Below are 12,371 nucleotides of genomic sequence, written 5' to 3'. Positions count from 1 at the left end.
CCCAGAATTGGGGTGAATTTCCCAAAATTGCGGTAAAAAATCCCAAATATTTGCGTAAAAATCCCCAAATTGGGAAAAACCCCAAAATGTGGGGAAAGGGACCCAAAAATGGGGGAAAATTCTTAAAAATGGGAAAAAAAACTGACAAAGAAATGGGAAAAAATAAATCCCCAAAATTGGGGTAAAATCCCCAAAATTGGGGTAAAAATCCCCAAATTGGGGTAAAAATCCCAAAATTGGGGTAAAAACCCCAAAATTGGGGTAAAAACCCCAAAATTGGGGTAAAATCCCCAAAATTGGGGTAAAAATCCCAAAATGGGGACCCGGGACCCCTCCCCCCCCCGCCCCTCCCCCCCCAATGACGACAGCGCCAAAATTCGATTTATTTTTATTTTTATTTTTATTTTTATTTTTATTTTTATTTTTGGTTTTTTTTTTTTTTTTTTTTTTTTTTCTTCCAAAACGGCCCCAAAAGTCGGGGGCGGGTGGGGGAGGGGCGCGGGGGGGGCGGGGTTACAAAAATAAAACCCTCGGGGGGGGGGGGGGGGGTGGGGCCGCCCCTCCCCCCCCTTTGTAGTGTTTTGGTTTTTTTGGGGTTTTTGGGGGTGGGGGAGGGGCGGGGGGCGGGGTCAGTCGGGGGGTGGGGGAGGGGCGGGCTCCGGGGGGGTTGGGGAGGGGTCCCCGAGCGTCGCGCGGCTCCCGGAGCGACCTGAAGGGGGGGGAGGGGAAACGTCAATGAAACCGCCCCAAAAGTGGCCCAAAAATCCCCGAATTTACCCCAAAAAATAAAAAAAACCCAACCGATTTTCACCCAAAAAATCCCCCCAAAAATCCCCGAATTTACCCCTAAAAATCCCAAAAAATCCCCGAATTTCCCCCAAAAAATCCCCAAAATTCCCCCAAAAAATCCCCGAATTTACCCCCAAAAATTACCCCCAAAAATCCCCAAATTTACCCAAAAAAAATCCCCCCAAAATCCCCCAAAATTCCCCCCAAAAAATCCCCCGAATTTCCCCCCAAAAATCCCCGAATTTACCCCAAAAATTCCCCCCAAAAATCCCCAATTTTCCCCAAAAATCCCCAAAATTCCCCCCAAAAAATCCCCAAATTCATCTCGGGAACCCCAAATCCTCCCCAGGACCGGGACCCCCCCAAAAATCCCCAAATTTCTGTTGGATCCCAAATTTCATCCCAGGGCCCCCAAAATCCCAAATTAGACCCCCAAAAATCCCCAATTTAACCCTTTGAACCCCAATTTAACCCTTTAAATCCAAAATTAACCTAAATTTAACCCTTTAAATCCATTTTAACCCAAATTTATCCCATTTTTAACCAAAATCGCCGGTTTTTACCCCAAATCCGGTGCGAGGCCACCACGTAGCTGAGCAAGGCGACCCCAAACCCCCAATTTAACCCTTTAATCCCAATTTAACCCTTTAAACCCCAATTTAACGCCCCAAAATTCCATTTTTAACCCATTTTTAACCAAAATCGCCGGTTTTTACCCCAAACTCGGTGCGAGGCCACCACATAGCTGAGCAGGGTGACGTCGCTGGGCCATGGAACCCCAATTTAACCCAATTTTGACCCTTTAATTCCCAATTTAACCCTTTAAATCCCATTTTTAACCCCAATTTAACCAAAATCGCCGTTTTTTACCCCAAACGCGGTGCGAGGCCACCACGGAGCTGAGCAGGGCGACCCCAAATCCCCCATTTAACCCTTTAATTCTCAATTTAACCCTTTAAACCCCAATTTAACCCTTTCATTCCCAATATAATGCCCCAAAATCCCATTTTTAACCAAAATCGCCGGTTTTTACCCCAAACCCGGTGCGAGGCCACCACGTAGCTGAGCAGGGTGAGCCCAAACTCTCCCAAAATCCCCCCAAATCCCATTTTGACCCCAATTTAACCCTTTAATTCCCAATATAACCCCCCAAAACCCCATTTTTAACCAAAATCGCCGGTTTTTACCCCAAACGCGGTGCGAGGCCACCACGTAGCTGAGCAGGGTGACGTCGCTGGGCCATGGAACCCAAATTTAACCCTTTAAACCCCAATCTAACCCTTTAATTCCCACAAAACCCCATTTTTAACCCCGATTTAACCAAAATCGCCGTTTTTTACCCCAAACCCGGTGCGAGGCCACCACGTAGCTGAGCAGGGTGACGTCGCTGGGCCCCCCCGACTCGAGGGGGATGGGGTGCACCCGGAAGTGCTCGAGCATGTCGAAGATGCTCTGGAACCAGAGGTGCTGCACGCGGCACTGCAGCGACTCGTTCAGCGACAGACGGAGGTGCTGCGACCCAAAAATGAGAGAATTTAACCCAAAAATGAGCCGGGAATGTTACAGGATCAGGGGTGCTGAAATCCCAGAGATTGAGCCCAAAATCGCAGAGATTCACCCCAAAATGGGCTCTGGAACCAGAGGTGCTGCAGGGACTCGTTCAGCGACAGACGGAGGTGCTGGGACCCAAAAATGAGAGAATTTAACCCAAAATTAACCCAAAAATGACCCAGAAATAATCCACACATGTAACAGGATCAGCAGCCCCGAAATCCCAGAGATTGAGCCCAAAACGGGCTCTGGAACCAGAGGTGCTGCACCCGGCACTGCAGCGACTCGTTCAGCGACAGACGGAGGTGCTGGGACCCAAAAATGACCCAAAAATTGACCCAAAATTGACCCAAAATTGACCCAAAAATTGACCCAAAATTGACCCAAAAATTGACCCAAAAATGACCCAAAAATTGACCCAAAATGGACCCAAAACTGAGCCAGAATTGACCCAAAATTGACCCCGAAATGACCCAACCATGTCACAGGATCAGCAGCCCCGAAGTCGCAGAGATTGAGCCCCAAAATCCCGGTTTTTCCCAATTTTCGGGTTTTTCACCCCAAACCCACCCTGACCTTGCCCTGCGCATCAAAATTCACCCAAATCCCAACTTTGGGCCAAAAATCACTTTTTTTGGCCATAAAATCCCCATTTTTTCACCTAGAACCGCCGGGTTTTTTGCAGTAAATTCCGTTTTTGCCCGATTTTCCCATTTTTCGCCCCAAATCTCACCTTGGCCTTGCCCTGCACGTTGAAGGTGAGCACGAACCCCAATTATTTGATATAAAATTCCCATTTTTGGCCCTAAAATCCCCATTTTTTCACCTAGAACCGCCGGGTTTTTTGCAGTAAATCCCGTTTTTTCCCGATTTTCCCATTTTTCGCCCCATTTCTCACCTTGGCCTTGCCCTGCACGTTGAAGGTGAGCACGAACTCGCCCCTCCGCGTCTCGCTCTGCCGCACCAGGAAGACGCCGTGGCCGCCCCGCCCCCCCTGCAGCACGAGCTGCGCCGCGCGCATGCGCGACAGCGTCCCGTGGAACCAGGGCCACGCCCCCAGCTCGCCGGCCCCGGCCCCCGCCCCCGCGGCCCCGCCCCCGTCCCCGCCGGGCTCCGGAGGGGGCGGGGCCGAGGGAGGGGGCGGGGCCGAGGGAGGGGCGGGGCCGAGGGGGAACAAAGGGGCGGGGCCTGGGGGGGGAGAGAGAGAAACGGGAGAGAAATGAGAAATTTGGGGAATTTGGGGAAAAATCGGGGAAATGGGGAATTTGGGGGAATTGGGAAATTGGGAGAGAAATGAGAAATTTGGGGAATTTGGGGGAAAATGGGGAAATGGGGAGAAATGGGAAATTGGGGAATTTGGGGGAGAAATGAGAAATTTGGGGAATTTGGGGGGAAATTGGGGAAAAATCGGGGAATTTGGGGGAATTTGGGGGAGAAAACAGAAATTTGGGGAAATTTAGGGAAATTTGGGGGAAATGGGGGAAATTGGGGAATTTGGGGGAATTGGGAAATTGGGAGAGAAATGGGAAATTGGGGAAAAATGGATAAAATGGGGGAAATTGAGAAATTAGGGGAATTTGGGGAAATTTGGGGGAAAATGGGGAATTTGGGGGAAATGGGAAATTGGGAGAGAAATGAGAAATTTGGGGAATTTGGGGGAAAAACGGAGGAAATGGGAAATTGGGGAGAAATGAGAAATTTGGGAAAAATGGGGAAATTTGGCAATTTGGGGGGAAATGGGGAGAAATGAGAAATTTGGGGGAAAACAGGAAACTTATCACAAAATTGGGGAATTTTGGGGATTTTTTTTCCCTCCCCCAAATCCCAAAAAACTCCAAAATCCCCCGGAAAACCCAAAATTCCCCATTTTGCCCCCAAAATCCCCAATTTTCCACCCCAATTTTTCTCCCCAAAATGTCCCAAACCCCCCAATTTTCGCCCTAAACAAAACACCCCCAAAATTCCCACAAATCCCCAATTCTCACCCCAAAATGTCCCAAAATCCCCGATTTCCCCCCGATTTTCCCCAAAGCCCCCAAAATTGTCCCAAAATCCCCGATTTTCACCCCAAATCGCCCCAAAAATCCCCAAATCTGCCCCGAAATCTCCAATACCCGCCCCAATTTTCTCCCCAAATCCCCCAAATCCCGAATTTTCCCCAAATCCCGCGAATTTTCCCCAAATCCCGGGTTTTTTTCCCCGCCGTTTCCCGCCCACCTGACGTCACTTCCGGTGTGGGCGGGGCTCCGGGCTCCTCCAGGGGCGCGCGCGGCGGCAGCTCCGGGGGGTGGGGGGGGGGCGGGGGCGGGGCCTGGGGCAGAATTTGGGGTGAAAAACGGCGACTTCGGGCAACTGGGGGCAAATCCGGGATTTGGGGGAATTTGGGGGGAATTCTGGGGGGAATTTGGGGAATTTTGGGGGAATTTGGAGAATTTGGGAAATTTGGAGAATTCGGGAAATTTTCGGGGTGAAAATCGGAGATTTTGGGGAAATTTGGGGGGGGGGAATTGGGGATGTGGGGGAGAAATTCGGGAAATTTTTTGGGCGGATTTTGGGGCGATTTGGGATTTTCTGGGAGATTTTTGGGGAGTTTTGGGGCATTTTGGGCAGAATTTGGAGTTTTTCAGGGGGATTTGGGGAATTTTGGGGCATTTTGGGGGAGATTTGGGGAATTTGGGGGATTTTGGGGAGAATTTGGGTTTTTTGGGGGGGATTTGGGGTCATTGTGGGGGCGGTTTGGGTTCTTTGGGGAAATTTGGGCTTTTGGCGAGTTTCGGGTTTTGGGGAGGAATTTGGGGATTTTTTGGGACAATTTGGTGGTTTTTGGTGCAATTTGGGTTTTTTTGGGGACAATTTGGGGATTTTTGGTGGAATTTGGGGCTTTCAGCTGTTCCCGGGCTGTTTTGGGGACGATTTTGGGGATTTTCGGCCGATTTCGGCTGATTTTGGGTCACTTGGGGGCTTTGGGGTGAATTCGGGTGGTTTCGGGCAAATTCTGGCGTTTTCGGGGAGGTTTCGGTCGCTTTTGGGGGGTTTGGGGCAGTTTGGGGCTTTTTGAGGGTTTCCGGTGATTTGGGGCCGATTTTGGGGTTTTTGGGCCGATTTTGGGGTTTTTGGGCCGATTTTGGGTCAAGTTTGGGTGGTTTTGGGGCAATTTGGGGGGTTTTGGGGCAATTTGGGGGTTTCGGGGCTGATTTTGGGGTTTTTGTGCCGATTTTGGGGTTTTTGGGGTATTTTTGGGTGATCTCAGTGATTTTTGGGCCATTTTGGGCCCCGGGGGATTTTGGGTGGGTTTGGGCCCTTTTGGGCTTTCGGGGATGTTTTGGGGCGAGTTCAGGGATTTTTGGGGTTTTCGGGGCATTTTGGGGGCAGTTTTGGGTGGATTTTGGGGTTTTCAGGTCGATTTTGGCATTTTTGGGTGGATTTGGGGGTTTTTGGGGTGACTTTGGGGTGATTTGGGATGGTTTTGGGCGGATTTTGGTGTTTTTAGGTGGATTTTGGGCGTTTTTGGGGTGGTTCGGGGCGATTTTGGGGTTTTGGGGTGGATTTTGTGGTTTTTGAGGTGATTTGGGCATTTTTGGGGTGATTTTGGGTCGATTTTGGGTTTTTTGGGGCGTCTTTTTGGGTGCATTTTGGGGTGATTTTGGGGTCTTTAGGTCAATTTTGGCATTTTGGGGTGATTTTGGGGTTTTTGGGTGGATTTTGGGCGTTTTTGGGGTGGTTTGGGGTGATTTTGGGGCATTTTTGGGTGGATTTTGTGGTTTTTGGGGTGGTTTGGGGCGTTTTGGGATTTTTTGGGGTGATTTTGGGGTTTTGGGTGGATTTCGGGTGTTTGGCATGATTTTGGGGTTTTTGGGGCATTTTTGGGTGGATTTGGGGCATTTTTGGGTGATTTTGGGTGAATTTTGCGGTTTTGGGGGTGATTTTGGGCATTTTTGGGGTGATTTTGGGTGATTTTGGGGATTTTCTCACCTGGTCCGTTGTCGCCCCGCAGCGGCTCCGGGTCCGAGGGGGGGGCGGGGTCAGACCTGGGGGGGAAAATGGGGAAAAAATGGGAAAAAACGGGAAAATGGGAAAAACGGGGAAAAACGGGGAAAATGGGAAAAATGGGAAAAACGGGGAAAAAATGCAGGAAAAATGGGGGAGATTGGGAAAAATGGGGAAAAATGGAGGAAATGGGGAAACACTGGGGGGAAATTGGGGAAAAAATGGGGAAATGGAAAATTGGGGCAAAATGGGAAAAAATGGGGAGAAAAAGGGGAAATGGGGAAAATGGGAACAATTGGGGGAAATTGGGGAAAAATGGGGGAAATTGGGGAAAAATGGGGAAATTGGGAAAGGGGAGATGGGGAAATGGGAAAAATGGGGAAAAATTGGGATAAAATGGGGAAATGGGGGAAAGACAGGGAAAAATGAGGAAAAATGGGGAGAAAATGGGAAAAATGGGGGGAAATGGGAAAAATGAGGAAAATGGGGAAAGGGGAGATGGGGAAATGGGGAAATGGGGAAATTTGGGGCAATTGGGGGAAAATGGGAACGATTGGGGAAAATTTGGGGGAACTGGGAAAAAATGGAGAAAATTGGGAAAAATGGGCGGGGCTCACATGTGGGCGGGGCAGTTTTGGGGGCGGGGCTCACATGTGGGTGGGGCTTTGGAGGAGGGGCAGTTTTGGGGGTGGGGCTCATAGGGGCGGGGCAGGTTTGGGGGGCGTGGCTCACGTGTGGGCGGGGCTTTGGGGCTCCCCCTGCGGCCGCTCCGGCTCCGGGGCCTGCGGGAGGAAAACGGGTCAGAAACAGCGAAAATAACCCAAAAATAAACCCCAAAAACCCCGAAAAACCCCCAAAAAACCCGTCCCATAAACCAGCCCCAAAACCCAGCTCAACCAACCCCAAAACCCCAAAAAAACCCAAAAAACCCGTCCCATAAACCAGCCCCAAAACCCAACTCGACCGACCCAAAAACCCCAAACCCGCCCAATAAAACCCCAACATTCCCATTTTTCCAAATTTTCTCCCCAATTCTCCCCTCCCCCCCCAAATCTTTATTCTTCCCAAAATTCTCATTTTTCGCCCCCCCAAATTTTCCCAAATTCCTATTTCCCCTCCCAGGTTTTGCCCAAAATCCCCGGTTTTACCCCCAAACCCCAATTTTCCCCAAATCCCCCAATTTCCCATTTCCCCCCATTTTCCCCCAAATCCCCATTTTTCCCCCAATTTCTCATTTCCTTCAATTTTTTCCAATTTTCCCCAAATCCCCCTTTTTCCCCCCAATTTCCCACTTTTCCCCAAATCCCGTTTTTTTCCGCAATTTCCCATTTCCTTCAATTTTTCCCAATTTTCCCAAAATCCCCAATTTCCCCCCAATTTCCCATTTCCTTCAATTTTTTCCAATTTTCCCCCAATTTTCCCAAATCCCCCATTTCCCATTTTTCCCAAAATCCCCCTTTCTTCCCCCAATTTCCCATTTCCCCCAATTTCCCATTTTCCCCAAAATCCCCCATTTCCCATTTTCCCCAAAATCCCCCGTTTTTCCCCCAATTTTCCCAAAATCCCCATTTTTCCCAATTTCCCGCCTTTTCCCCCCCGATCTTTCTCCTTTCCCCGCCAAACCCACCTTGTGGGCGTGGCCTCTCTCCGGCCCCGCCCCCTCCCCGCCGCGGCCCCGCCCCCACGCTCCCAGCCGGGGCGCGCCGCGCATGCGCAGGAGCCGCTCGCGCCGCGTTTGGGGCGAATTCCGGGGATTTTGGGGCTTCTCGGGCGGCTCCGGAGTTTGGGGCGAATCCCGGGGGTTCCGGGGCTCGGCCGAGCGCCACTGCAGCATCCCGCGCACGCTGCGCCCCACGCTGCGCAGCGAGAAGCGGCGGCGCGCCTTCGCTTTTGGGGCCAAACCCGCGGGTTTCGGGCAAATCCCCGGCGCCGGCGGCTCCGGGCACTGCGGGCAAAGTCCCGGCGGCTTCGGGCAAAGTCCCGGCGATTTCGGGGAATTTTGGGGCCACTCGGGGGAGTCCGGGGAGGCTCCGGGGGAATTTGGGGCGAATTCGGGAGATTTTGGGCAAATTTCCCGGATTTTGGGGAAATTTCCGCCCATTTTGGGTGAATTTCCAGCGATTTCGGGGCGTTTTCCGCCCATTTTGGGTGAATTTCCCCCGATTTTGGGGAAATTTCCGCCCACGCTGAGTCGGTGTCGGCCGCTTTTGGGGCGATTTCCGCCGATTTTGGGACATTCTGAGGCCACTTGGCGCCGATTTCCGCGGACTTTGGGGCGATTTCCTCCCATTTCGGGCAAATCCCCGCTGATTTTGGGGAAATTTCTGCCGATTTCGGGCAAATTTCCCACAATTTTGTACCGGTTTCCAGGGATTTCGGGGCATTTTCGCCACCCTTTCGGCAATTTCAAATTGCCGATTTGACCCAAATTAGCCCCAAATTCGGCCGATTTTGGGCAAATTTCTGCCGCTTTCAGCGCGAACTCCGCGGATTTTGAGGCGATTTCTGCCAATTTTGGGTCCAGTTCTGCCAATTTCAGCTCAAGTTCCCCAAATTTTGAGTCCCTCCATTTTGAGGGAATTCTCCCCAATTTCAGGTCCAATTCTGCCAATTTTGGGTCGATTTCCCTCAAATTTGAGCCAATTTCTGTCAATTTTGGGTCATTCTCAGCCAGTTTTGGGCCCATTTTCCCCAATCTTGGGTCAAATTCCGCCAATCTTGGGTCATTTCCAGCCAATTTTGGGTCAAATTCTGCCAATTTTGGGCCAATTCCCCCCAATTTTGGGTCAAATTCCGCCAATTTCGGGTTAATTCCCCCCAATTTTGGGTCAATTTCCCCCAAATTTTGATCCAATTTCCCCCCAATTTTGGGTCAATTTCCCTCAAATTTGATCCAATTTCCCTCAATATTGGGTCACTTTCCCTCAATTTTGCTTCACTTCCCCCCAGTTTTGGTTCAAATTCCGCCACTTTTGGGTCAATCCCCCCCAATTTTGAGCCAATTTCTGCCAATTTTGGGTCAAATTCCCCCAAATTTGATCCAATTTCCCTCAATTTTGGTCAATTTCCCTCAATTTTGGGTCGATCCCCCCCAATTTCGGGTCGATTCCCGCCAATTTCGGGTCGATTCCCGCCAATCTCGTGTCGATTCCCGCCATTTCCGCGCCGTTCCCCGCCGGCCCCGCCCCGCGCCCGTGTCGCGACATGTCGGGGCCGCGCCTCCCGCGCGCCACCTCGGCCTCGAAGTGTTCCAGAAAGTTCCGCGCGAAGCGGCGCGCGCAGGCGGCGGCGGCGCCGCCCCGCCCATCTCCGGCTGCGCGGCCGCCAGCGCGCGGTAGCGGCGCGCGCAAGTCCTGCGGCGCGGCGCGCGCGTGCGCGGCAGAACTCCCGCCAGCCCGCGCCGGGGGCGGGGCCTCGGCGGCGCCGCCGGGGGGCGGGGCCTCGGCGGCGGGGGGCGGGGCTTGGGGAGGATCGGGCGGGAGGTTCGGGGGGATTTCGGCAAAATTGGGCGAATTTCGGGCGTTTTGGGGGAGATTTGAGGGGCTTGAGAGCGATTTTGGGAGGTTTGGGGGAGGTTCGGGGGGTTTTGGGGGAAATTGGGGGGAATTTCGGCAAAATTGGGCGAATTTCGGGAGTTTTGGGGGAAATTTGAGGGGCTTGAGAGCGATTTTGGGAGGTTTGAGGGGAGATTTCGGGGAATTTCGGCAAAATTGGGCGAATTTCGGGCGTTCTGGGGGAAAATTTGGGGGAATTTCGGCAAAATTGGGTGACTTTCGGGCGTTTTGGGGGAAATTCTGGGGGTTTTGGGGGAGATTTGGGGGGCTTGAGAGCGATTTTGGGAGGTTTGGGGGGAGGTTTGGGGGATTTCGGGCCGAATTCGGGGGGTTTTGGGTCAGATTTGAGGAATTTTGGGCGAAATTCGGGAGGAGATTTGGGGAGATTTCGGCGAAATTTGAGGGGTTTTGGGTGAAATTTGGGGGGAATTTGCGGCAAAATTGGGGATTTTGGGGTTTGGGGAGTTTTGGGGATATTGGGGTGGGCTGAAGGCGATTTTGGGGGGTTTGGGGTCAGATTTGGGGGGTTTGAGGGAGATTTGGAGAGATTCGGGAGGTTTTGGGTGAAATTTGGGAATTTCGGCAAACCCGGAAGGGTTGGAGAGCGATTTTGGGAGGTTTGGGGGGAAATTTGGATTTTGGGCCAAATTCGGGGAGATCTCCGTGAAATTCGGGGCAATTGGGGCCAAATTTGGGGCGGTTTGGGGGAAATTTGGGGGATTTTGGGGCGAGTTTGGGGGATTTGGGGGGTTTTGGGGCGAATTTTGGGGATATGGGAAATAAAAGGAAAAATGGGAAAACAAAAAGGGCGCAAATGGGAAAATGGGGAAATGGGAAAAGGGGGGAAAATGGGGAAATGGGGAAAATGGGGAAAATAAAATGGGAAAAATGGGGGGGAAATAAAAGGGAAAAATGGGAATTGGGGAAAAATGGGGAAATGGGGAAAGTGGGGAAATAAAAGGGAAAAATGGGAATTGGGGGAAAAATGGGAAAATGGAAAGGGGGAAAATGGGAAAAATGGGGAAAGTGGGGAAAGTGGGGAAATGGGGAAATGGGAAATTGGGGGAAAATGGGGAAATAAAAGGGAAAAATGGGAAAATATGGGAAATTGGAAAAAATGGGGAAATGGGGGAAAATGGGGAAATGGGGAAATGGGGGAAAAATGGGAAAAATAAAATAAAAAAAATGGGAAAATGGGGAAATTGGGAAATAAAAAGGGAAAAAGGGAAAAATGGGAAATTGGGGAAAATGGGGAAAATGGGGAAAAATTGGTAAAATGGGAAAAATGGGGAAATGGGAAAAAATGGGTAAAATGGGGGGAAAAGGGAAAATAAAAGGGAAAATGGGAAAATTGGGGAAATGGAGAGAAAATGGGGAAATAAATTGGAAAATGGGCAGAAATGGAGAAAAAGGGAGAAAATGGGTGAGAAAAGGGAAAATGGGGAAAATTGGGGAAGAAAAAGAAAAAAGGGAAAATAAAGGGGAGGAAGGGAAAGAAAGTGAATAAAAGGGGAAAAATTAGAAAAATGGAAAGGAAAAGGGAAATTGGGGGAAAAGGGGAAAATGGAAGGAATAAAAGGAACAGAAAAGGGAAGAAAAGAAAATAAAAAAATAAAAGGGAAAAATAAAAAAAAAAAAAAGAAAAATAAAAGGAAAAAAAAGAAAGTAAAAGGGAAAAAACGGAAAATGAAAAGAGAAAAGGGGGAAATGGGAAAAAAAGGAAATAAAAGAGAAAAAAAGGGAAAATTTGTGTCAAAGTGAGGGAGAGAATCGGGGAGAGACCCCGAAATTCATCAAATTCCCCCCGAAATTCATCAAATCGCCCCAAATCCCCCCAGAATTCAACCGCGAGAGCCCCGGACCCCAAATCCTCCCAAATTCCACCCCAAATCCCCAAAATCGCCACAAAATCTTCGAATTGCCCCTGAAATCCCCCAAATTCCCCCAAAAATCCCAAATTCGCCCCAAAATCCTCAAATTCCCCAAAATCTCCCCAAAACCCCCCCGAACCCCCACGAGCCCCTCGTTCTCCCCCTCCCCCCCCCGCTGTCACCCCCCGGGACCCCCAAAATTCCCAAAAAATCCCAAAAATCCCAAAATCCCCAAAAATCCCCAAAAATCCCAAAAAAATCCCAAAATTTCCCCAACATTCCCCAAGACTCGCGGCCTGCCCGCAGCCCGCGGCGCTCACCATGGCGCCCGGCCGGGCCCCGCCGGTGCCGCTCGGTGCCGGGGCCGCTGCGCGGGAACCGCGGGAGCCCCGGGCCGCGCTTCCTCCTCCTCCTCCTCCTCCTCCTCCTCACAGCCCCTCACGGCGCCGCTTCCGCTTCCGGGTTCCGCCCGCGGGCGCCGCTTCCGCTTCCGGAAATGACCACGCCCCTTTGTGGTGGCGCCGCCTGGCGGCGCGGAGGAGCGAGGCGCGCTGAGGTTTAGCTGCGCATGCGCGACGCCGGTTAAAAGGGACTATTTGACGCGGCGGAGGGGCGGGTT

The 12,371-nt window shown here is 51.1% G+C and overlaps 1 protein-coding gene across 1 annotated transcript; it reads right to left on the bottom strand.

Annotated features, from left to right (window-relative positions):
- Positions 1-602: 602 nt before the first annotated feature.
- Positions 603-12,075, bottom strand: LOC115917096. Its single transcript, XM_030970827.1, is given in 11 exon segments — positions 603-709; positions 2,130-2,301; positions 3,239-3,451; positions 3,524-3,528; positions 6,313-6,368; positions 7,060-7,109; positions 7,955-9,078; positions 9,383-9,625; positions 9,628-9,681; positions 9,684-9,740; positions 12,030-12,075. Coding segments are annotated over 11 exon segments (2,100 nt in total). The 3' UTR covers positions 603-629.
- Between the last annotated feature and the right edge of the window lie 296 nt (positions 12,076-12,371).

Source organism: Camarhynchus parvulus, unplaced genomic scaffold (assembly GCF_901933205.1).
Source record: "Camarhynchus parvulus unplaced genomic scaffold, STF_HiC, whole genome shotgun sequence".
Classification (NCBI taxonomy): domain Eukaryota; kingdom Metazoa; phylum Chordata; class Aves; order Passeriformes; family Thraupidae; genus Camarhynchus; species Camarhynchus parvulus.
Note: the sequence above shows the minus strand (reverse complement) of the source record. Positions and strands in the feature narration are given on the sequence as shown.